The sequence below is a fragment of the Fukomys damarensis genome, unplaced genomic scaffold (assembly GCF_012274545.1).
Source record: "Fukomys damarensis isolate Sample0158 unplaced genomic scaffold, DMR_v1.0_HiC HiC_scaffold_16, whole genome shotgun sequence".
In the NCBI taxonomy this organism is placed as follows: Eukaryota; Metazoa; Chordata; class Mammalia; order Rodentia; family Bathyergidae; genus Fukomys; species Fukomys damarensis.
Genome location: NW_022900928.1, coordinates 57,700 through 81,382, shown reverse-complemented (window position 1 = coordinate 81,382; position 23,683 = coordinate 57,700). Strand labels below are relative to the sequence as shown.

Below are 23,683 nucleotides of genomic sequence, written 5' to 3'. Positions count from 1 at the left end.
ACTCGGGTCTTTGCGCTTGCAAGGCAGGCCACCAAACCGCTGAGCTAAATCCCCGGCCCTAAAGCCCATTTTCTTCAAGAACATTTAAATCTTTAATCCATTTAAAACTTTTTCAACGAAAGGTGGGAGTTGATTAATTTTCATCCCAGTTTTGATACTATGTATTAATTTCTTTTTTTAACACTGTTACTCATGCAAGAAAATTTGAGAGCCTGTGCAGAAGCCTGATGGCTTGGTGTTAGACCTCCCTGGTGTCTGCTGGTAATAACAGGTGGTGAGACAGTACCTCATGTCAGGATCCTGCAGAGGCTCTGGCTCCTCTTCCAGATAGGAGACAAGTGTAGTAAGGCCACCAGCAGGGGCCATGTGGTATGGTAGGTAGGATAGAACAGAATGCAATTTGGCAGGAGGGATGTGGTGAGATGCCAAGGCAAATGGAGGAGAGAAAAGGAGGCCTGGGAGAAGGCCATCCAGACTGTGAGAGTCCCTGCATCCCAGGGTGTGACCCTTGTCTCCTGCCCCTCAAGGCCTCCATGGCTGTGGCATCACAGCCTGATGGTTCATGCTGTTTTTCAGGTGGAACCTTTTGCCAGCTTGTCTGAGGCTGTATGTGGTTCAGTGCCTCGACTGCTCATCAACCGGGACCTAGTGGGGTCCTTTGCTTGGCGTCCTCGAAGCAGAGACGTGGTCCAGCTGGGGGATGTGGTTCACAGCGTGGAAAGGCTGGTGGAGTTTCTGGGCTGGAGAGAAGAGTTGCAGGACCTTGTCCAGCGGGAAACTGGAAAGGTACTCACAGTTCTGGGGTCTGGACCACTCAGAGTGTAGCCATGTTGGCAAGAACAGTAATTGCTGATATTGCTGTCCCTTTTGTACTGAGCTCTGAGCTGGACTCACTGCCAGCACTCGGAGAGGAGCAAACTGATGCCTCCTTCCTGCTCTCACGGCCTCACAGTGAACAGTGGCCAAGGAGGGATGGGCTCTAGGCAGTTCCTGTTACCTCAAAAGTCACTGACTTTTGCTTCCTAAAATGAAGCTAATTCTCTGCACCATTTGGGATGAAGCCTGAACCAGAGATGCTTTTAGGAAGTAGTTGGTATGAGTCATTGTTATCACCCACCAAGGAGGAAACCAGACAGCCTTGATGTTTTCTAGACTTCACACCTCCTATAAGCAAGTGAAATCACAGAAAATGCAGGTGCCAGTGGAAAATCAACACGTTTAGCCTCAGCAATCAGAGATATTTTCTATAGGAGGTAGCATTAGCATCTGAAGCCTAATTCTATGGTTATAGGAAGGTTTAACACTGGCCAAGGAGTTCATCAGAATATAACACAGTTGATGTTCTTGTCCCTGTCAGGTATCTTAGGAAACCCTAACCCTTTCCTTTGTCTTCATCTGTGCCTGCCTCGTTACCATGACCATCATTCTCCTTTATCTCCACTGGCAAACGTTTCCACCCTGAGATTACAGCCTCACTTCATACTCAGACTGAACCACTGGAGAGTACAAGACTTACTAAGGATATGAAACAGCACTTGCTGTTTCTGCTTGTTAGACATCACTATTAATGTTTTGGCTTTCCTTTCAGAGTCTGGTTCTTAGGGCTAAGATGTAGGCTCGTGTTTTCTCATATCAATATATAGGAGTCATATTGCTGGTTTGCTTTGTGGTGGAAACAGAGAATCCAGAATGTGACCCATTGAGGCAGGTGCCCTCTGGCCAGTTCCTAGGGGAGTAGAGAGCTTCCATAGATCAGCTTGGCAGTCTTGTGAGGTTTCTTGGTTTTGATTTCTATTTATGTAGAAACAGTGTAGAGCCCTTATGGATTTCTGGACGTGGCCCTACAGAAATTGACCTGTGCTATTTCCTAGTTCACAGAAATTTATGTAAAATAAGTTAGGATTAAAAAAAAATTTTTTTAAAAAAATTGCCATCCACAGGGTTTTCTAAACAGGGAATGTTTTTGAGCATGTGAGCATCAGTACATATTAAGTGGGTATTTAAAATCCCATGGAACAAGGATTTCCAGTTAGCCCTGTTTTGGCAGGCCTGCTGGGATCTCTTCACTTGCTTATTTGCAAGGAGAAAAGTTTCTGTTTTATGAAATGTTTTGCTTATTTCCTTTTTTCTTTCTTTTTTTTGGTACCGGGGATGGAACTTGGGTCCTTGCGCTTGTGAGGCAGGCCACCGAACCACTGAGCTAAATCCCCGGCCCAGTTTTGCTTATTTTCAGTTATACATTTGATCCAGTACTGAGATGTGCCAGCCAACTTATTTCTTCTCTCCTCTCTTCCAGCTGGATGGATGAGACAGGAGGGTGACTGTCCGATGTACAAGAAACAGTTACACAGGAGAGATCTACATCCCATTTCTGAAGACAGCCTTGGCACTCACGAATCTTGGCCAAACCATGACATGCAGCCTGAGGTATTGTGGATACCTGAGGGTGCACCAGGACCTCTGCTGGGCAGGGCCTGTTTGTGCTCAGGACCACCTAGCCATGGATGCCAAGAGCTGCCTGGCCTGTTTGGTGTATCTAGGTCTTTACTCTGCTGATATTCTTAATGCAAAACACTTTTTCTGAGGGTGACCTTCTGGAATCTAAGCAGATAACTGGACTCCTGGGCTGTCTGGAGGCAGCTTGGCATGTCTGTTAGACCTGGGCTTGGGCTCAGGTGGTGTATTAGGGTCTTCTACCATGTTGCTTTTTGCAATTGGATTATTATTTTTGGTACCGGGGATTGACCTTGGGGCCTTCTGCTTGTGAGGCAGGCAGTGGCACCACTGAGCTAATCCCTGGCCCTGCAGTTGGATTACTGTTAGAGAAAGTCTTATCCTTCATTCTTGCATGAAATAATTTTAGCATCAAAAATGGGTATCCTTTTGTTTTTGTCTCCTCAGAAGGACAACAGATGTTATTAGGCCTATGCAAAGTAGAACCCTCTGGGTATGTGGGTTTTCCCTTTTTGAGCAGTCAGGACTGAGCCTGTCTGTCCTTGGATTCACCCTCAAGATGGCCCTGCCATCAGAGCACTTACCTCTCCCTCTGCTGGCTGTCACATTTGTTGGCCTTAGCCTGTGATATTCACACCTGCCTCCTCTGGATGGTTTGTCCAGCATTTCTCAGTCCACTTTGTACCCATATCTTCTTCCCTATATAGGGCCTTTCCCTTTAATGACACCAGAGCCAGTTCTATCCACATAGAAGGCATCATTCCCTAGAAAACCTTGCTGGCCCTGCCCCTGTGCCTGGCAGAACTCACACTGGCTCCCACCTATGTGCATGTCCTTCTCCTTGGCATTGTGTGGAAGCACTTGTTCCTGAGCAGTGCCTGCACTGGGCTAGAGTTGACAGAGACAGACCTAACTGACAGATGCCATTGAAGGGGGTCCTGTGACCTTGTTTCTTGGTGCTAACAAGATACATAACCTAAAAGGGTCAAATTCTGAAAAGAACAGTATTAGTTTCTATTTTTACTTAATGTCACTTTACTTAACTATCTTACACATACATTCAGACAGTACTGTGCAAAATTCTTCTTTATTCTAAGGTGTTTCTTGGACTCTTGGACATCTCAAGATTTCATCTTATGGTCTCACGAGGGCCATTTTCCTTCATATAAGTATTTAGTCTGAACCACAGACTGTGGATAGGATTGATATTCAGGTGTCACAGCCAATGAGAATATGGGTATGTGGACACTGGTGGGTGGCTGAGGCAGGATCTAGGGGAATGCAGAAGGATGACTGGCCTCATTTGGTGGATACATAATAAGATACTACCTTGCACCCAGTGTGTGGACTGTAAAGTTCTAGACCATCCCTTCCCCTGTGAAATACAGCATACCAGTGTACCAGATGGGCTCACATCAGAAGTTCCCTGCTCAGGTCAGCCTCACCTGTAGAAACCAGGGCCAAGTTTCCAGATCTACAGCAGCACAAGACCATTGCCGTCCTAAAGATAAGAAATAGGACTAGAGGCAAATCACAAGCAGAACTTGGAGTGTGAAGAGAAAGGGACTCCAGCTGGAGAGGTGCTGGGCTTCCCAAGGCTGCAGCCCCAAGGATGTTTCTTAAAGCAGCACCAGTTCTGAAGGTAGAGCAGAGGAACCACCATCCTCAGTCAGGGTCTGAATCTGGGTCTGAGGAGAGCTGCCCCTCCATGGTCTCACACATGGCATCTTGCAGGGATGTGAGGTGTCCCTGGGGACTCATCCCCATGGGCTGGATGACTCGGTGCCTGTAGGAAAAAGATGCAGTGGAGTTTGGTAAGGGAGTATATCAGGCAGGGGTCTTTTTCATCCCTGGTTGTTGCTGGGGAAGCCTGGGTTTAACTTTGTGCTAATCAGGCCCAAGTCTTAACTGCTACCTAAAGCCTTTGAGACATTAGGTCTTACTTTCTGGGCCTCAAGACTTCCTCATCTGTAAAATGGGTACAATACTGACCTCACCCTAACACTTCTCAGGTATTTCTAACAGGACAGGTGATTTCAAACACCAGTAATACAGCCCACCCAGAATCCTAGACCTTCTTGGACCCCCTCCAGGGGATCCTAAGACAGGATATGGGTCTGTCCTCCCTTTTCCCAGATGCAGGCCTTTTTTCACTTCACATACCTGGAGAGTTTGTCAAACATGTTCACCAGCTTCATGGCCTCATGTTCTTTCTGCTCCTCTGTCATGCCCTCCATAGGATTAGGTGGCTTCTCCTCCACCCTGCCAGTCACTGGGTTGATGCTGCCTCCCAAAATGGGGGATGGGGAATGAGTTAGTGACTCCTGGACAAGAGGGGCTGGAGGTGCTGGAGTCCCCTGTCCAGGCCTGGACTAGCAAGAAGCCCATTCTCCTGGTGACAGTAGGGCAGGGGTGATAGCTGCAGGGAGCTCTTTCAGGAGCAGCCATTAGCCAGCAATTAGCCAGCTCCTCCTTGGTCTTTCCAGTGATCCAGATCTAGACCCAAACTCAGAGACCAGGACACGTCACTTTGGACCAGGTGCCTGATTCTGGAAGGCCTTATCCACTCATCCTGTCCCCATACCACAGGAAAGTAGCTGGTTAGCAAGCAGGGACTGGGGCAGTGAGGGAAACCCGAGGGTATAAGGGGCACAGACCTGGCTTTCGCTTCCTTGTACTCATCTGTGTCTGTGTCCTCTTCCTCCGAGTACTGCCCCTCAGTCCGGCTTCCTGCCATGAGGCCCCTGGCAGCCAGAAGGCCAGCAGCATTCCCGTAGCCTGTGTACTTGATGAACCGGGACACTGGAGGCCAGGGCTTAAGTCAGTGTGTGAGCTGGTGGGCAGGGAAGGCCAGGCTCGGGCTCCCCAACTCACCACTCTCAGAGCACAGGACGAAGAGGAACTCGGCTGCTACCCTCTTCACATCTGTGTCCAGGTGTGTCATGAGGCGAACCAATTTGTTCCGAAGTAGCTCCCCCACCTCTGGTCGAGTCCTTACATCCCGTAAGGGTGGCAGCACCTGGGGAGGCAGTGTCTCTCAGCCCAGACTTGGAGCAGCTCAGCATCTGTGACCAGGCCAGGCCCAGCCCATACTCCCCAGGTACTCTGGCTCCTCTGCCAAATACCTGGGCCTTCAGGAACTTTCTGGCTGGACGGTGCATGCGGGCACACTCAGTCAGCACGGTTAGCACAGGAGCCACACTCTCCTTCAGCCTGTGGGTCTGGAGAGGAGCCTCTGTTAATGCCCCAGCTTGAAGCAGCAGTGGAGGCTACACACACTCCTCAGTTCTGACAGAAAGGTTTGTGAAGAAGCCTACTGCAGCCAGTCAGTCAAGGACCAGGAGCTCATACTCAGGAAGCTACGTGATACTCAGGAAGCTACTGGACTTTGTGCAACCAATTCAACTGCTTTCAGTATAACCATCTCAACTATAAACCAAGATTAAGAGTAAGACATTAGGTATCTGAGGATGTCAGCACACTACTAGTATATGTTGCCCTTAGGAAATGAGAGCAAAAATAGAGAATTTCTACTGCATGTCTTATAGACAGCAAGCAGAGTTCCCAACCCTGTCCAGCCTCCCCAATTATCTCCCTGGAGCCCAACACCAACAGCCACAGCAATGGGGAAGATGGTCACAGCCAAAGTGCTCACTGCCCACTCCTTCCCCACCTGGCTCATACTATGAGCATCCTTTGTTTGGCAACATGGATTCCTCAGCAATCTACTGAACCTCAACCTGTAGCTCGTGCTTGCTTAAAATACGCAAACTCAGGAAGGACCAGTTAGAGCTTCAGCCTTCCAAATGTCCTGTGCTGTAGTTGCAGAAGTCAAAGGGAAGCTCTGGTTAAAGGCTCCCGTGTCTCTTCAGGATCCCAAGGAACAGTTGATGCTTGCCACCAAGGGGTATCATTTCACAGGGTCACTAGGTGTCTAAGGATCAAAAGCAGAAACTGGGGGCTTCTCAGGACCACACAAGAGAATTGCTAAAAGATAACAAGCACCTTACCAGACCCTAAGAAACTTGTATAAATGAGGCCTTAAGTGTGCAGGGTGTCCACGTTTTTGAGGGAGGAAGGGTCCAGTGCTTTGGCTCCTACTTGGCTGGATCACAGAGCAGCTGGAAGAGTCGCCCAGATCACACCACCAAGATGACCTATACACGCCAGTGTGAACAGTGCAGAAGCAGAGACTACAAATGCCTACCTGATGTAGGCGCTTCTCTAGGAAGGCAAGGAGGACACTGATCACATCCATGTTTACTCCCATGAACTCCAAAGAGCCTTCGTGTAGATCCAGGGTGAGGAGGACATCCAAACACTTCAGGGGCAAGTTCCCTAGGAGATTCACTGTGTGGCTGGGGACAGATGGAGAGAGGACTTGATGGGGCTGATCCCCCAGCACAAATGCAATACCTGGTACCTTGCTTGGTGATGTGAGCCAGGGTCCAGGGGGCCTCAGAACAGCACAAAGGACCACAGACAATGGACTGTTGAGAGATATCCAGGTGTGTGAGAGAGTCCTCTTGAGGGACACTGCCTTCCACAGAAACCCTACTTACCCCAACCTATCTAGGCTGAAGCACCAAATGATCTCTGGGAACCCACACCAGCCAAGGCACAAGTCAAGGGCAAGGGAGTACACTGATCTGTGATACCATGCCCACATTATTCTGCCCCTAAATCCATAGTTCTTGTCCTGGCCATGTCCTGGAAGCACTTGAGGCTCTCTGGAAACACAATGATGTCTGGTTCCCCTGAAAAAGTTGGACTCTACAGTTGTGTCTGGGTTCTCCAGTGGTTCTGGTCTATGGCCAGGGTTGGGGACCACCATTTAGGGCTCAAGTATGTCCCTCCCAGCATAACAGGCTCTGCTCTCACCCATGGAACTCCTCTGTGCGGTCTCCAGCAGCAGCAATCATCACACACTGCCTCAAAAGGGTCCCCAGGTACTGATAAAGGGCAGCATCTTCCTGAGCAAAAACAGAAAGGGTTCCTGTGAAAGGGAGCTCCATTCATGTACATTACTGCATTCCAGGACTGTGTGGCTTTAACTACTTCTGGTGACCTTGACCAGTGTGACCAGTGCTGGGCTAAAGACAATCACTGCTATTTCCACAAAAAGTCCATGAGTGTGCTTCTAAAGGCACTTTCTAGATTAAGACATTAGTGGATCACCTTGGGATGAAGTCACACGGGCCTTTGCTCCACAAGTGGAGAATATTCCTTAGCCTCCCCTGGAGTAGCTATGTCCTGAAATGTCCTACTGTTTTCTCAATGTCTGACACTCAGAAACCTAAAGGTACTGTAGAAGACATGTCCATGAAGTATCTCAGCTAAGGTGACCCCCACAGTGGTTTCAGGCTACAACTTACCTGCTCTACCTCCCTCTTGATGGAGTCAAAGGTAATGTTGAAGAGCACTTTGAGGATCTCCATGGCCCGCTCAGTCTCTTGGGGAGGAAGGACTTCAGGGGGGCTCTCTTCAGGGGTCACTCCCAGCGTCAGCTCTAGTGTATCAGTCAACAAGTGCACGCCATGCAGCTCCTGAAACAGCTGCTGACGCACATCAACACGCAGCGCGGTTAGCAGGAAAAGGAGCCGTAGGTCAAAGAACTGCACCTCATGGGGGAAGCTCCTCTTGCGGTACAGCCCCACACGCTCTGTAAGCTTCACCACAAGATGGGCCTCGGCAGCAAGTGCCTGTGCCACGGGGCTGCTGAGCACAAGGTTGCACAAGCACTTGAGGGACTCGAGCACGACATCCATGTCAGGGGCCTCTGAAAGGAACCCCTCACAGGCAGATAAGTCAGCATAGGAGGCTAGTGCGCGCAGGCTCTGGCGACTGGTGAATGGAGCCAGGCAGCTACGGTCCCGGGACAGGATTCGGACAGTCTGCAGCCAGGTGACACGGTGTGAAAGTGGCAAGCCCTGCTCCAGGACAGACACCAGCAGCTTTGCAAGTCTCTGTGGGCAGGGAGGACAGTGGCGCCACCAGGCCGTCTTCCTGGGGTACCCCTCCCTGTTCCACTACCCTGAGGCCAGCACCCACCTTCCTATCTTCCTGCTGGGCATCGTCAAAGGTGAAGCTCTCCGAGTGCTACAGAGACACAGTAGGCTCAGGCCTTCATGCAGGTAGGGCCTGTGCTCTTTGAGGGATGGGGGTGGGGCAGCCTGTTGCCTCTGAACAGGTGTCAGGGTGCGCTGGACACCCACACAGTTGTCCCCCAAGGGAAGCACCGAGGCCCTTAGACCCCGCCACCGCCACCGATCCTGCACCAGGCAACCACGCCCGCTTGGAGCTCACGCCACAGTCATTCCCGTCTGCCCGCACACCCACACGCTGCGCTGCCCCTTCCCTCCACCCGCGTCCCTGGACTCTGGGCTCCGCTCACCTCCTGGTTGTACGTTCTCAAAGCTTCCGTTATCACGTTTTCCTCTCCATTCTCCACTGCATCCGCCACCGCCCGGGGCTCCATAGCCCCAAGATTTGGGGCAGCGAAGCCCAGAGTCAGCGGGCGCGCGGTGGATGCTGGGACCCGGCGGCAATGGGCGGGGACTTGGGCTACGCGGTTTAAGGTGGAACGGCCAAGGGGGCACTGGCTAGGCTGGGCTACCGATTCAGGCCAAGACTGATTGATGGGCGAGGCTCACGGTCCCTCCTGTGTCCCTAGTAGATGAAGCTCTCGCCCATTCGCAGCCGATGCCCAAGTACAGCTAGTGGGCAACTGTGCGGAAAGCTCGCTGCTTGCCTTTGTGGAGTTCACGGGGGAAACATGAACTGGGGAGTGTAAAGTGCTTCAAGAGATGGCTGGGGGGCGGCGGGGAGACACCCTGCCGGCCTGGTCCCGGAGCCCTCTGGAGGGAGCTGGCGGACGTGTCTGCTTCAGAGGGTGTGCTGAATATTGCAAGGCAGACCGGCAACGGCTCATGGGGGGCGCTGACTGTACATGCAGCCTGTCCACTCGCTACCGCGAGCGGGGCCGTTCAAGGCTCTCTCTTTCCCATGTGTCCTCGCTTCATTTTTCCGTAATCCTTAACACCTCCATTTTAAGCAAGTTTCTGAGCGCCCACCTCCGCCTTCCAGAGGCAGTTTTCTGGGCCTAGTCACGCCAGTACAGGACCATTCGGTTCCTGCCACGCCCAGACACGTCTTCGTCTGCTGACCGGAAGGACCTGACTGACAGTCACATCCGGGCACTAAGAATGCAGTCCAAACAACCGGCCAACCCAGGGCGGAAGCCCGCTCCTCCCCTAATTTAGGGCTGCGAAAATACATCACTAACTTTCCCACCGCGCCACGCCCTCCTGTCGGAAGTCGGGTGGGCCTGGACGGAAGGGGAGGGCCTTGCGAGAGGCGGAGCCGGAAGTGTGTCGCGGTATCCTTGCCACGTCTGCAACGCCCATGGCGGCGTCAGTGATTAGTGGCTGACGCTGAACGATTATAATGGCGGACTGGGCTAGGGGTGAGCGCGCGAAAGCGGTTTCGGGATCGTGCGGTGGGGCCCGGCCCGCCTCCCTCACGGGAGGTCCCTTGGAGACGGATAGGGCCTCCGGGCCGAGGTGTGGGGGGGTGGCCGGGACTGACGCTGGGAGGGCAACAGATGATTTGCCTGGGTTCATGAGCTGGGTGGAGCCTCAGGGTCCAGGCGGGACATTCCTTGGATGCAGGGTGAGGTGGACAGGGGTCCGAGCAAGCGTCCGCTGACTTGAGGCCCAGGCGTCTTGGTCTGTTATGTGAAAGAAGTGAACGAGCTTGGGGTGGTTATCAGGAAGCCAGCACCCTTTCTTCTGGTTCTGAGCATGCCAGTGGTTCCTAGGGCTGCAGTCCATGCCATAGGTCACATCGCCTGTTTGCGTCGGGCCAGAGCGAATTTGCACTGTGTTTAGAAGCGGCGGTTCTCTCCCATGTTATATGCTTGGGAATGTCACCTCACCGGGCCCATCCCTGTAAGGTTTCCGCGGGCACCATGGGTGTCACAGTAGGCCAATCTCAGCGATAATTATGGGTGGTTGAGTTTTATTCACTTATTTTGCCGCATTTCTGGATGATCTTTCAGTCTTTCTTATGACCCTACCAGAGTTTGCTCTTTCTTTGAGAACAGTGCTTTAGCATAGACGATGATGTCTCTGGAGGCAAGTGCATCTTTCCAGTGTTCCTAGGATTAATCCATGTTCTGGCATAGCATCAGGAGGGGCTGCATAGACTGAGCCTGTGGGAGTTCCTTCCCACAGGTCTACATGAAGGACCTCTACTCACCTGATAGTTCTACAGGCCTGTCCTTCAAATGCATGGTTCACCTGCTGAGAAGTCATAGACTTGATTGGAGTGAGGAGATTTGGAGTTTCATTCATGGGTGTATGCAACTTCTTGGCCTATCTCTTTTCATAGCTCAGAGCTCTGGTGCTGTGGAGGAGCTTCTAGACCGGGAGAACAAGAGGATGGCTGATAGCCTGGCTTCCAAGGTTACCAGGCTCAAATCGGTCAGTGGTGGCCCCTTTCACTTCCACCTCAAAGGGTTAAGGGGATGTGGAGAGAGGTCTAGGGGATTTTAGGCAGGTTTCTAACCTTTTGCTGGTGGCAACCTGTACAGCGGGGTTAAGGACAAGGTCGGACTGGTTGGAGGGGAGAATGAGTGCTGTATTCCTTGTCTCCTTGACCTGACTTTGCTCTGTGTCCTCACCAGCTGGCCCTGGACATCGATAGGGATGTGGAAGACCAGAATCAATACCTGGACAGCGTGGTAAGGGTCTGCAGAGTGCAGGAGCCACCCCATGCTGCTAGCTCTGCAGTCTGTGCTCCAGTGATGGGGGGGGTGGTATTTGACATGGTTCCCTTTGTGATCCTGCTGCCCCCTGCCCCAGGACTCAGATTTCACAAGTGTGACTGGCCTGCTCACGGGGAGTGTGAAGCGGTTTTCCACGATGGCACGGTCTGGGCGAGACAACCGGAAACTTTTGTGTGGCATGGCTGTGGGCCTGCTTGTGGCATTCTTCATCCTTTCCTACTTCTTGTCAAGGGCAAGGACGTGAACCAGTGGGAGCCAGAGGTACCAAGGTCCTCCCCACCTGGTATTCTGACCTCCTGAGGACTTATCTGCAAAATACTACTTTGAAATCACTACCGTGGTCGGGAATCTTCTTCCTGTGTGGTGGGGCCTCTGACCTTCTGAGCTCATTGTGCTGGCTGCTCCCATGTGGAAGGACCTTTTCCCTTGGACAAAGCAAGGCCCAACCTCCACCTCCACTCCTGGTGCTAGAGACACTGGCTAGGCTGGGGCCACAGTGCACCAGAACCAGCCAGCTCTAAGCAGAGCATTTCTGAGTCCTGAATGTACCCACATGGCCAGGTGCCCTTTCCCCAGCCCTCAAGAGCTCTGAGATCTTAAGGCCTTTCTGTGCTATCTGTTCCTGAGTGAGGACCTATCTATGATCTGAGGAGCCTTGGGGATGCCACAGGAAGGGACTATGATTGTGACCCCAATAAGAGCTGGCTCCTTCACCTGCAGATCCTCAACTTGAATGTATCAGTTACTCCTGGCGAAGATTGCTGAGCAGGGATGGTCTGATATGGGCCAAGTATTCCTGGGGAAGGACTGTGCCCTCCAGTCCCCTGATGAAGCCAAATCTCTAAGAAGGGTAGGGACTGTTGATGAAGGTATGGACCACAGCCTTGGCTGGACATTGGGCTGGGATCCTTCTGGGTCACCGGGCCATATGTCTAGAGATAGAAATGGGTATCCTCAGGATTCAGAGCCTCTCCAGTGCTGTACTGGCATTTCACAGTCAGGTAGAGTGTTGGGGAGGTTTTTTCCTGAAAGGCTGTCCTGGAGCTGAAGGCTGTCTGGAGAGGCTACTGTGCCATTTATAGTATAACTTTTGCTTTTCTGCCACACCCTTGCCTGCCTCCCATACCTAGTCTTCCCTTGCAATGGGGATACTCCAAGCCACCCTTCCATCCCCTGCACACTTCCCTCCAGGAAGTGTGGCCAGTCCACCTTCATACAAACTGAACTATGAGACTGAGAGACTATCACTTTTGTCTTCACATAAAGAATCTTTAAGGAATGAGTTGGCCGGCTTTGTGTCCTTCTTTTCCTTATTCCAATCTGTCTTCCAGCCACTCCACCCTCCCTAGCACTAATAACTCACTGTCTGCCTACCAATATATCTGCACCATGAATCTTATCCAGCTAGAACTGTTCTGAGTTCTGGGTTGAGCGGTCAGCCACAAACTGCCTTCTCATCACCATGGCCCCACCCTGCTCCCTCTGCAGGCTCGACTACCCACCCTCTTCGTTCTTTCCCCACACAAGCTCACACAGTCCCTCTTCTCATCTCCTGTCTCCTCCACTGGGTGTGGCTAAGCCCCTACATCTTCTGAGGGAAGAAGACCCTCCTTTTTCTTTTGACTTCTTTTCGTTCTAGTGCATGATAGCTTCTCACTGCCTCTCCTTTTCCATGGCTTTGCTGTTTCCCTGACAATCCTCCCTCCGGTGGCCAAGTCTTCCTTGTGTTCTCTCCTTGGTCTTTATGTGCCCTGCCACTCTTACCTGGCACCATGGCTTCTGCTTAGTCTTTTGCTGTCACCAAGTATGTACGCTGCCAGTGTCGTGTCCCCATCTGGTTCTGCAGACATTGCAGAGAGCAGTCATTCTCCAGCTCCACGTCCCCCATCTTCCTGGGCCACACACTGCTGACTTCACTTCCTCTGAACATAACATGGCCAAGCTGTGGAACGAAATCAGACCCCAGAACACATCATGGCTACTGCCTACTCATCTTGGCTGGTATAGACTAGAAACTTAGACTGGGAATTTAGGGCAGTGTTCACGTGGAGAACTTTTTTTTTTTTTTTAAATGGTACTGGGGATTGAACTTGGGACCTTGCCCTTGTGAGGCAGGTGGCAGAACCACTGGGCTAAATCCCTGGCCCCACATGGAGAACTTTTGCCACGTCTCCATAACCTTGGTTACTCTGTTCTCTCCTCAGGCCTCTTGTCTCCTTAGTTGTTTGCAACCCTGCTGGCTGTCTTTGGTCTGCGTGTTGTCACTTCTTTTCAGTTTACTCTTTTGTTCTCCCTTGTGTCTTTGAAACCTGTGAAGGGGTATGACAGCTCTGTTACCCCTGAGTCAGGTCAGCTTCCCGAGAGCCCCTAACCCTAGTGCTGCAGCTTGCCCTTGTATACCTGACACCTGTCCCACAGGGTAAGTAGGGTTTGCCAACTTGATCTCAAACACTAATAAACTAGAAAAAGACCCAATGTGAGGACTGTGAGGATGGGCTGCTAGGCTGTAGTTCACAGTCAGGGATATCTCAACAATAAAATGTGGAATAAACAGCTTTGTGAAGAAGGAATGATGTATATTTTTGTCCTTTTTTTCTAGGGATTTAAGAGAGGTAGTTTTTATTTTTATTTTTTTGCTTAGGTGATATACACCCTTTCCCTTCCCCATCTTCTCCCTGGATCCCTTGTTCCCCCTCATCTCAGCCTCTGGCAGGACAGCCATAGGTCCACACCATCTGCTGTGTGACTCTTCTCTGCTGAGTCCCTACCATGCATGGCATGACAGCATCACCTCTTGGAGGTAAGGGAGTATGACAGTCCTGGAGTGTCCTGCCCAACTGATCGCCGCAGAGAAGTCAGCATCTCTGCTGTCCTAGTGTGGGTTTTAGTCTGCCCAGCATGAACCTCTTCTGGGCCAAAGGGAGACCAAATTTTCAAGTCCTGGCTGTGGGTCTGAGGAACCTGTTGTAGATTCCCCAGGCACAGCTGAGATGCCAGTGTCCCTACCCACATCCTGTGTTAGTTCTTGGTAGGTAACGGATTTCCCTGAAACTTAGTCACTCAATATAGCAGCAACGGTTTTATCATGTCTCATTGTTACTGCACCAGAATTTGAAGCAGTGCGGTGGGCATGGCTGGCTCTGCTTACCGTGGTGAGGCCTCAGCTGCAGAAGGGCTGGGGCTGTCACTGAAGGCCACTTGGATGTACGAAGCCTCCTCACAACTTGGGCACATAGAAAGTGTCAGGCAGTAACACTTCTCCAGTACCCCATTATCCGTAGTGTTCCAGGTTCTCCAAGGGACTGTAGGAATGATGCAAAGCTTCGAGTTCTCTCTGAAGACTGGGAAGCCAGGGATGAGACCTTACATGAGCCTGCACTGAAAGCTGTGGACAAACTTGTTTTTTTCCAAGACAAAACCTTATAACTGAAATTTGTTTTTTATTAAGTAATTTGGGCAACATCACAGAGCAAGATTAGCAAATGGGAGGGTAGCATAGAAAAAAAAATGCAGAATTTGTCACAAGTGTCCAAACAAACATGCTCTGTCCTGCGGGGTCCCCCTACTGTGGCTTTGCTTGGAAGGAGATGTCCAGACTGCATCTGCCCTGGGAGTCTTGTGTGCATGAGGTGGATCTAGGCTGCAGGGTGCAGGGCTGAGGCTATTCCACATCAACAACCAGCGGTGTCATGTAGTCAGAGTGCTTGATGCTGAAGGTGACAATGGGGGCACAGGGCTTGTGCAGTGTCACCTAGGAGAGGAGAGGCTGTGAGGAGGGCTCTTGACAATGGCTCGGGCTTGGGTGCTGTCCCTCCTGAACCAGCACTCTGCGGCAGTGACTGTCACGGGATTGGGATTTAGAGCCTGCTGGCAGGGTAAAGGATAGCCCTGGTTCTCTGTGCTTGAAAGGTTGCTCTTGGGGCAAGTGTAACATTTTGAGGCCCCTGCAGGGTGCAGCCCTTCCCCTCCTGTCCCCTTGTGTGTGTCCCTGACTCCCCCAATCCCTCTGGTCTGCTGTTCCGAGACCTTCTCAGGGCTGTGGGCTCCTGGTCCTGGCTTGAGGGTCTTGTCCCCCGGGGGCTCCACCCGGGCAGCCATGGTGTACTGTGGAGCCTTGAACTTGGTCACCTGCACATCTGTCTGGCGGTATGCTGCAGGACCTGGGGTCTGGGAAGTGAAGGTGGCACAGATAGGTTTACCTTGCCCATGGCATGTGATCCCAGAGGGCCAAGGGCAGAGACAGTTCAGATCCTGAGTCCTTAGGGGGAGCTCTGAGATGCCTGAGTCTCCCTTGGGGTACCTCTGGGGATGTCAGCCCCTCAGTTTGAGCCTTATTGTGGAAGTGACACTGCCAATGTTTATCAGTCCTGTGAATGTGTGTGAAGCCCCTTCATAGTTGGGACACTGTCCTTTTGGCTTGAGGGCTGTGTTCTGGGGCTAGACCAGCACTGCATGTTAATGCCTCACATGCTCATCCCAGGGCACTGGCTGTTGACAGCAGGAATCATCCCCCTCCCCAGTGGCCCAGAGCTTAGTTCTTCCTTTGTTCTTTGAAGCATTTAAAAAGTGTTTTGTGCCTTCTAGGTAGGCTCTGTATACCCCTCTCGGGTTTTCTTCAGTCCTGGCACTGTCTTCTTTGCTGGTGCCCTCCTCCCCAGGCACTCAGAGGGCCAAAGTTGCAAGGTGCCTGCAGTGCAGCAATGGGCTGGGGTTCCTGGGTTTAGGAGCTGTGCCCTGTCCAAGGCTGGGTGACCCTTGCCTTGTGCAGGTCGTCGCTGAAGCTACCTTGCTTGCTGCGGCCCTTGATGGAGAAGGAAGGCTGGGAGGCCTTACCCACAGTGTGCGGTCCCATAACCACTGGCAGCATGTATGCGGCGGGGCCTGCAGGGTAGACGGGAGCTTCAGGCCACAGCTCAGCAGAGTTTCCATCTGCCATTGAGCTGCTTCTCATCTACCCCTGTGGGACCCAAACACCAGTCGTCCAGGTGACTGGGCTGGGGCAGACCTGGAGTGCTGTCTATCCGAAAGGTCTTGGTGCGGGTGGAGATGGAGTGGCTGGGTGCTGAGTCAAACACGTGCTTGGCAGACTTCTCTGGAAAGTAATCACCTGTGGTGGAAAGAAGGGGTGCAAGAACGAAGGTACAGGGCCCGAGATTTAGCTCAGTGGCGCTGTGCCTGTCTCACAAGCGTAAAGTCCCGAGTTCAATCCCCTGTATGGGGTGGGAGGAATGAGGGTGTAGTTGCTCATCCACCCCAGGCATTCAAGAAGAATCCCAACCTTCCAGGTGTGAAGCTTTTCCCCATCACTGGCAGTGAGTGGGTTTGGGAGTGTCCAAGGTGGAAACCCTGGCTTTGGGCTTGGCGGACAGGAGCTATTTTGGAGCAGGGTTGTGTGTTAGGGCCTGATGGTACCTTGAGAGTAGAAGGAGAGGACAGGGTAGACAAGGTACACCTCATCTTGACATATTAGGACACAGTGCCCCCCCGAAGGGATAGTGGGAATGATGTGGGGACAGTCCCTCTTCCCTGGGAGGGGAGTATGAGATGGGGTCTCTCACCTGGGCCTGGGGTCAGGATGGTCTTGGTGTGGTAGCGCCCCAGGATGGAGTAGGCAGGGCCAAGGTCCTTGCCAGTCCTTAGTATCTTGGGGTTCATGCTATAGCGGGGTCCTGGGGAGCAGTTCTCTGCCAGGAGCATGGGGGCCCCACGGAAGCTGTAGGCTGGCGCACGCAGCTTGGTGGGTGTGTGCTTCACAAAGCCTGTGGACACGGTGGCTCTGAGCAGCCTGGAACCAGATGCTCTTTTGACCCAACTGGCAGTCTAGGTTGAAGCCTCAGACCAACCCAGATGTACCCCAGGTCACTCAGGCCACCCAGATCCACCCAGACCCAATCCAGCCCACCCAGATCCACTCCAGGTCACCTAGACCCACTCCAGGCTGTCATCCTCCCCTGCTGACCTGTGGTAGGTGGAATTAGGTACTTGGGGCCAGGGCTGCTGTAGAGGGCCATGATGGGTCCCCGGGGCCGATGGGGCCTCCAGGTGCCCACCCATACCTCCTCTGCCATAGCTGGCTCTGTCTGTGGACAAGAACGATAGGTGCCAGAAGTCCTGGTTTGCCTTATCCCCACCCCAACAACCCCATCTCTGGTCCTGCTGATGCTGATGGGGCAGAGCTGTAGTCTGCAGCTTCCACAGACTCTCAAGTAGTCATGGGCAATGGGAACTTTCTGCTCAGTGGGGTGGGCTCAGCCCTCTCTAGCTGTAGGATAAGTGCTAGGCCCTGTCTGTGGTCTCTCTGGCTAGTGACTCACCACCCTCTTGGCTCTCAGGGGTCCTGGGCAGGCTCCTTGTGCTTGAAAAATGCTGCTCCTCACTTGGTAAGGAGCTCCCATGGTGGAGCTGTGCTGTGGCTGGGTAGGGGGCTGGGGCCTTACCTCTTCGGGGTGGGGAAGCTCAGAGCGGCCTGCTACCCAGCCTCCTTGCAGGTAGTCTGCTTCCCCGGGTCTCAGTGCCAGGCAGTTCCAGAGAAAAGAACACGGAGAGAAAGGATTCCCTTCTCCCTTTGGGCTTGAGAATTGTGGAGGGGTCCCTGAGCTCTAGAATGTGGTTTTGTGGGATGGGGAGTTCTAGGTCACAGTGAGTATGACGGAGACAATGGCCCAGGCCCAGGCCCTCACTAGGCCCCACCCTTCCCAGTGACCTCACCTTTTCCAGAGACCCTCTCCTCCAGGGATCTCACTCTCACTTGGGTCCCCCACCTTCTCCAGGGACTCTTCTCTCACCAGATCCTGATGTTCTTTGGGGTATCTGGGACAAGGGAGCCCAGGGTGGCCCAGGAGTAAATGTGAGCAGTCAGCCCTGCCCCATCAGAGTCCCTGAGCTGGGGAGACTGAGGCACAGGGAAACTCTGACTGCCAGGAATCCTGGGTCCAGAGTCAGATTGGGATCTGTGTTGTGCTGAGCAGGATCCAGGATGGAGAAACCACTCCTGTTGACCTTCCTTTGACCCAATTTGTCCACCCCACTGTGGGGCCCTGGGGTGCTCTCTTGACATTACTAGGGACCTCTTAGGCTCAGACTCCACTTGGGGCCTCTCTCTTTGGGTGACTTTGGGAAGAGATTCTTCTCAAAGCCCCTGATGCCCATGTATCTGTTGCCCATGCTGTCCCATGTGTCCCGTGTATGGCTAGCTGCTTTCCTCAGGTAGATTGGGAAGTGTCCTTCCCCACCCAGCCCTGAACATTTCCTCTTTCTGAGCTCTGCTACCCCTAGTTCTGCTGCCCAGACCTCCACCTGATGCCTCCCTGGTTCTGTGCTCCATCCTTTGCCATATGGTATCTGTTGGGATTCTGTCGGGATCACGTGAGCCTGCTCCTGTGCATCCCTCTGGGTGGGCCTCTTGTATGTGATCCACATATCTGAGTCTGTTTGGGTGTGCCCCTGGTTGTGCTCTAGGTAGCCTTTTGTGTGTGTCTCTAGAGGAGAAACAGGAGCCAGTGCCTAGGCTGCAGGAGGCTTTATTGGTCTAACAGTTTGAAGGTCAATTTACTCAGGGAAGCAGCCATGGCAGCACATCCAGGGCTACTGGTGTGGCTGGTCCTGTGCTGTTGGGGTCCATATCGGATGTCCACTCAGGCATCGTCTTCATTGCCCAGCACTTGTTCCTAGAAGGCAGATGTGTGTGGGCCCAGCAAGCTGGTAACCAATAACCTGAGAGCTACTGCTTCCTGAGTCAGACAACCAGGCCCCCCTCTGGAAGAGATGGGTGTGGGCCCATTGTGACATACACCCCAGTGGCTAGGAAGCATGAGCATGTATGTTTTCATGTGTGTACACATGCTTGTACAGGTCATAGCCCACTGGCTGGGCAGGGAACATGTCAGAGGGCCCCAGGGGCTTCTCTGTGGAGTACAGAGGTCTGGGGTATTCACCTCAGACCTCAGTGTCTGTGGGAGGGCTGTGGGGTGCTGTCTTGGACTAGTGACCAGGGACCATGGGTTGGGCAGGTCTTGGAAGGATTTTAGGCCTTGAGGGAGGGGGATTCCCTGGCCCCAGTACCAGCAACTCGACCAGATCCGCCTTGTGCATGGGCTGCAGACCATCAATGCAGGACTTGAGCTCTGTCAGTGCCTCCTTGGCACCCTGGTTGACATTGTACTTGCTCAGCGGCCCCTCGTAGAGCTCCTCTGGGCTTCCAACAAGCAGTGTTTGCAGGAACTCCATGAAGAATTCACTGTTGTCCTCTGTGGCCAGCCCTGTGTTGCAAAGGGAAATGACATCAGGACAGGGTCTACCCTTGACCTCCAAGCTCTGTGGTCTTCACCATATCCGCCTCCTTAATAGTACAGCCCTACATGCCACAGATACCTCCATTCACGCCCCCATCTCAGCATCCAGTTTCTACATTCTGTTCCTGGCCTCACCAGGAAAGGAAAGCTGAGCTCTGGTAAGGGGTCATTTCCTTCCCTGATGTGAACTAGGGCTTTGAGAGTTGGGGTCATGCTGGATTGAACCAGAATGGGTGATATTGGGCTGGGTGGACCTGCGTAGGGACTGGGGTTAGCGTTGTCTGTGCTGCTCTGTGGGTGATCTGTGCAGAAAGCAAGAGGTATCCACTGCATCCCAGGCCTCTGTCCCTGAATGTGCTGGAAACCTGTCCCCGACTTACCACGGACACAGAGAACACTGAGGGCCACTAGCAGGAGGGCGCTGCTCCCCTTCATGATGGCAGTCTCAGAGACTACCTAGGCAGACTCTGGGCTTTTATGCCTTAGCAGGTGGCATCATGCCCGAGGGCGGGCCTGTCCTGTTCATCAGGTCCTGGCAGGTGAGCTGAGGCCAGGCACATCCACTGAATGCCAAGCAGTACTGGGCTTGGGTCAGCAACATGGGCTGTTAGCAAATGAGTTGGAGTGAGTAGGAGTGTTGTGAACCCAGGCGAGGGGCCCTGTGCATTGCATGAAGTGGGGCAGGGGGCTAGACCCAAAGGCCTCTAGTCATGCTAGGCCTTGTGGTGTAGTGCTGTGTCTCCCTTTTAGGGGTTGGCATCTCCCCTCCACACTGCTCAGATGGAGTGGCAAGAAGGAGGGGGACAGAGCCCTGGGGGCCCAGTGCCACAGGAGGCCTGAAGCAAGCAACAGTGTTCAGGGCAGGGAATGTGGCCTTAGAGGTTGAGAGGGGCTATGCCTGGGATCTGGTCACAGCCGGGTATGAGGAAGGATGTGGGTGACATATCCTTCCCTCAGTGGCTAGTCAGACAGGTGCTAGTCTCAGTGCGTGTTCTAGTAAAACAGGCGGGGACACCTGGGCCCTAAGCCAAACTATCCTAGAACAGTTGTGTCTGTCTTTTTTTTTTTTTTTTAAAGACAGCTGTTTTCTGAAGGGCTTGATTCCAGCACGCCCACTGTGATCTGGCCCCTCACCTCCTGTCCTCTGCTGCCCTCTGGTGGCTGATGGTTCCTATGGGAACCTAGCCGGTTCCCACAAAGGTGTGTCTGTTCAGAGCTGCCCCACCCAAATTCTACTCTTGTACCACCAGAGCAAACCTCATTGTGTCCAAGTCCTTGTCTGACCAGCTGACCCTCATCACTTTGGTCCTGATTATCTCCTGGCTGGACACAGACCTCAAAGTCTGCTCTGTGCTCCTGGAGCACAGTCCCTGATGCCACTTGTTCTCACCTTCAAGATTCCTGTTTATAGCAATTTTTTCTTAACCCCTTTGCTAGCATAAAATCAAATCCATAGATGATATAACCTACTTATACATATAATTCTAAAAATACAGGAGAAATGATGTGTAATAGTCATCTGTAACAGAACTCTGTGAGCAAGACATGCCCAGCAGAACTGGTCTACCTTCTACTGCTATGGAGGCAACTTGGGGAGGTTGGCTCTGGAGTCTGCCCTTGGTAGGACCAATGGTGCAGGATCCCCAGAGCCTGTGACTGGACATCTGTGGTTCTGAAACCCTCCAGAAGATTCCAAAGTATGGACTTGGTTCTGTTAGAGACTGTCCTAACTGGCATTTCCCCCCCTTTTCTCTCTGTTGTCCCCCATGAGGATTGCAGATGGCTTCCCTTTGTGACATCCAGGTTACTGTTGTGCTTCCTCAATCCCAGTACTGGAGCAGTGCATGGTGTTCAGTATTGCACCTGTGGCCTTTCCTGGCACTGGCAGCTATGGGTCTCTGACGGTGTCACAGAATATTAGCATGTCTGGTCACTCCTGTAGTATCATCTGTAGTGATTCCATTGTCCACATAACTCATCTAACACTCCACACCATCACCCTTGGCCCACTCTGCCTGCTTTGGTTACTGCAGCAAGGTTGTTCTCTAGTCCTGGACAATTATGATACTGCCCACCCTTCCACATTTTCATGTCAAGCACCCTTGCTGACCTCTAGGTTTGCTCTTTTGAGTGTCTGAGGCCAGCATTTGTTTGGGATCACTGTTACCAACTTAATTCACTTGTTGGACAATTATGACAGTCACACTCTGCCTCACCCTTCCTCTGCTGCCTCCCTTGTTTCTCTAGAAAAAGAGTCAGTCTTTCCTGGTACACAGAATGTAGCTGAGCAATCACCTGGCCACCCTCTCCTCAAGACCATGACCTTGAGTGGGTTCTTAAGTGCTACACTTCTGTAGATTTCCTCAGTGATGTCTTCTCACATCCTGGAGATAGCTCCTTGTCATACTGCCTTTCTCTGCCCCCTGCCTCTCTGTCCCCCCACCCCCATTTTGGCTCTTATTTCACTGAGATATGGAAGTAATCAGAAAAATACCATGCAAACTCATCACCAAGCTTATTATCTGCCTTCATTTTTTTCCTGCATTTACTCTGAATCATCCTTTTCATATTTCCTCATGTTATAAGAGATGATCTGTCAACCAGGCATGGTGGTTCCATGCCTGTAATTCCAGCATTCTAGGAGGCCGCTGCAAGATTGTGAGTTCAAAGCCCACCCTGAGCAAATTAGCAAGACCTTGTATCAAAACAAAACAAAAAAAGGCAGCAGATATATAGCTCAGTGTGAAGGCCCTGTGTTCAATCTCCAGTACAGAGTGAGGGGACATCTGTCTTCACATTGATTAAGCACCAATCTTCTTGTCACAATATTTTATCATTTCCCTCTAAATGGGGATTTTGTTTCATCTTTTCTGTAGCACCAACTTTTGTTCTGGGCCCTTCTCATCAGCATGTACTTATGCTAACACATACCTACTTCAATTAGCACAAAAGCCTCTTAACACAGTATTGGGGAGTCTACGTGCTCCTTCTCTCCCTTCGCTTGCTTTGTCATGAGTGTTCGAATTTTGTGCTTCAGGTTGGGTTTGGCTAATGAGGGGTGCCAGCAGATCAGAGGAAGGGGTAGATGGATTTAGGACCCACTGATTGTCTATACATCAATCTTTTTTGGATGGAAACTAAAATCAGGCTCTTCTATCACTTTATAAGTTATCTGGTTTTTACAGATATATATATACATGTTCAATATACAAGTATAATGTACTTGTTCAACTATGGAATGAATCATAACAATCTGCTCAAGTTCTGTCTAGTTTTCTAACATTTGTTTGTGTCCCATGACCTTATCTACTTCAGTGGAAAATACCTTCCATTCCATTCATGCATGAAAATGTTAAGATTATTAAAATACTGAAGATAGCCAGGTAAGTTAGACTAATTCATGTTAATGAGTTGGGACAAAACTGGCTTTTTTTCTTTTAGAATCACTCCAAGTTTATTCTGTTGTTGCAGAAGGAATTGGCAAGTGACATGCACATAGAAATGAGCTGCCTATAAGTAAAATAATAAAAAGTTTATTTTGACAGCAAAGGTCGATCACATTAAAAAAGGCAGTGCCAGTGATCAACCCGCTATTGGGTTGCAGCTTCCTCTTCTATAGGTTTTATAGCTATGATCTCATTCAGGTGGTTGCATTTCATTTTCTCAGTTCACATTACCCATGCACAGGTAAAATAACAAGACAATTCACTTTAACTGAGACATAACAATTTCTTATAGTTAGGGAGTTTACCTTAAGATTTGTCTAGCTATCTATTCTAGTGCATGGGAAGGGGGTGTTCAAGGTCAGGGATGAGGCCAGATGTCCCATATCATGGTTAATGCCACCAGTGTCTGTTAACTTTGAACTAAATAAAGCAGGTTTCTGTTAGAGACAACAAAAATCATTTTACATTTTCCTAACATTTTGTAGATTTTTATATACAAAAGTTCTCTCTATCATTCCTCCCTTTGTTTTTGGAGCAACTCCTTACCCCTCATTGAGTTTATACCAATTATATGTAATTGGTAGCTGAGTAAGGGGTACGTAGTAAGCTATATTGGCTCTAAGGGCAGGTCACTCATGATGCCAGTTGCCTGATAAGTCATCATGGTGAGTGGTGCACAAATCCAGCAATCAGAGGCTAATTCC

At 51.4% G+C, this 23,683-nt stretch overlaps 5 protein-coding genes across 13 annotated transcripts in view; 2 read left to right on the top strand and 3 right to left on the bottom strand.

The window, feature by feature from the left end:
* The window catches only part of Sirt3 (sirtuin 3), a 28,809-nt gene extending 25,354 nt beyond the window's left edge, over positions 1-3,455 (top strand). For 4 of the 6 annotated variants that reach the window (XM_033764026.1, XM_033764024.1, XM_033764029.1 and 1 more), the window contains one exon: positions 577-1,043. In XM_033764026.1, coding sequence (XP_033619917.1) covers positions 577-825 — 249 coding nt within the window. In that variant the 3' untranslated portion in view covers positions 826-1,043. Of the gene's footprint in view, positions 1-576; positions 1,044-2,296 lie in introns of those variants that run through there. The other 2 variants (XM_033764025.1, XM_033764027.1) reach the window with 2 other exon arrangements.
* A 72-nt stretch (positions 3,456-3,527) lies between these two features.
* On the bottom strand, positions 3,528-9,649 carry Ric8a (RIC8 guanine nucleotide exchange factor A). Of its 2 annotated transcripts, XM_010635523.2 has the most exons (10): positions 8,849-9,646; positions 8,506-8,553; positions 7,830-8,420; positions 7,336-7,427; positions 6,662-6,812; positions 5,580-5,675; positions 5,329-5,473; positions 5,112-5,256; positions 4,618-4,737; positions 3,528-4,240 (listed from the first exon to the last, which is right to left on the bottom strand). In XM_010635523.2, the coding sequence occupies exons 1-10, from the start codon at positions 8,930-8,932 to the stop codon at positions 4,120-4,122; spliced, it is 1,593 nt and encodes a 530-aa protein (XP_010633825.1). In that variant the 5' UTR covers positions 8,933-9,646; the 3' UTR covers positions 3,528-4,119. The 2 variants fall into 2 exon arrangements, with proteins under 2 accessions (XP_010633825.1, XP_033619914.1); XM_033764023.1 differs by lacking the exon at positions 8,506-8,553 and having other exon boundaries at positions 8,849-9,649.
* A 31-nt stretch (positions 9,650-9,680) lies between these two features.
* Positions 9,681-23,683, top strand: part of Bet1l (Bet1 golgi vesicular membrane trafficking protein like) — a 35,156-nt gene continuing 21,153 nt past the window's right edge. The window contains exons 1-4 of one of the 3 annotated variants that reach the window (XM_010635377.3): positions 9,681-9,919; positions 10,846-10,937; positions 11,141-11,197; positions 11,319-14,773. In XM_010635377.3, the coding sequence (XP_010633679.1) occupies positions 9,901-9,919; positions 10,846-10,937; positions 11,141-11,197; positions 11,319-11,486 (336 nt within the window). In that variant the 5' untranslated portion in view covers positions 9,681-9,900 and the 3' untranslated portion in view covers positions 11,487-14,773. Of the gene's footprint in view, positions 9,920-10,022; positions 10,126-10,845; positions 10,938-11,140; positions 11,198-11,318; positions 14,774-23,683 lie in introns of those variants that run through there. The other 2 variants (XM_010635420.3, XR_004517387.1) reach the window with 2 other exon arrangements.
* On the bottom strand, positions 14,904-17,838 carry Odf3 (outer dense fiber of sperm tails 3). Its single transcript, XM_010635146.2, has 7 exons — positions 17,680-17,838; positions 17,202-17,322; positions 16,801-17,001; positions 16,248-16,349; positions 16,002-16,123; positions 15,269-15,409; positions 14,904-14,993 (listed from the first exon to the last, which is right to left on the bottom strand). Exons 2-7 carry the CDS (start codon positions 17,308-17,310, stop codon positions 14,904-14,906), a joined length of 765 nt encoding a protein of 254 aa, XP_010633448.1. The 5' UTR covers positions 17,311-17,322; positions 17,680-17,838.
* Scgb1c1 (secretoglobin family 1C member 1) lies at positions 18,844-19,976 on the bottom strand. The gene is made up of 3 exons (XM_033764030.1): positions 19,914-19,976; positions 19,304-19,500; positions 18,844-18,909 (listed from the first exon to the last, which is right to left on the bottom strand). The coding sequence occupies exons 1-3, from the start codon at positions 19,966-19,968 to the stop codon at positions 18,877-18,879; spliced, it is 285 nt and encodes a 94-aa protein (XP_033619921.1). The 5' UTR covers positions 19,969-19,976; the 3' UTR covers positions 18,844-18,876.

Coding starts and splice junctions, on each gene's coding strand:
- Odf3 (XM_010635146.2), bottom strand. CDS start 17,310: ATGGCAGAGGAGGTATGGGTGGGCACCTGGAGGCCCCATCGGCCCCGG. Junction 16,124..16,247: donor TCGGATAGACAGCACTCCAG/GTCTGCCCCAGC, acceptor TCTACCCTGCAG/GCCCCGCCGCATACATGCTG. Junction 14,994..15,268: donor GAGCCCACAGCCCTGAGAAG/GTCTCGGAACAG, acceptor CTCCTCTCCTAG/GTGACACTGCACAAGCCCTG.
- Ric8a (XM_010635523.2), bottom strand. CDS start 8,932: ATGGAGCCCCGGGCGGTGGCGGATGCAGTGGAGAATGGAGAGGAAAAC. Junction 7,428..7,829: donor TCAAGAGGGAGGTAGAGCAG/GTAAGTTGTAGC, acceptor GTTTTTGCTCAG/GAAGATGCTGCCCTTTATCA. Junction 5,257..5,328: donor CGTCCTGTGCTCTGAGAGTG/GTGAGTTGGGGA, acceptor CCTGGCCTCCAG/TGTCCCGGTTCATCAAGTAC.
- Scgb1c1 (XM_033764030.1), bottom strand. CDS start 19,968: ATGAAGGGGAGCAGCGCCCTCCTGCTAGTGGCCCTCAGTGTTCTCTGT. Junction 19,501..19,913: donor CAGTGTTCTCTGTGTCCGTG/GTAAGTCGGGGA, acceptor TTTGCAACACAG/GGCTGGCCACAGAGGACAAC. Junction 18,910..19,303: donor CGGATCTGGTCGAGTTGCTG/GTACTGGGGCCA, acceptor TCTGCCTTCTAG/GAACAAGTGCTGGGCAATGA.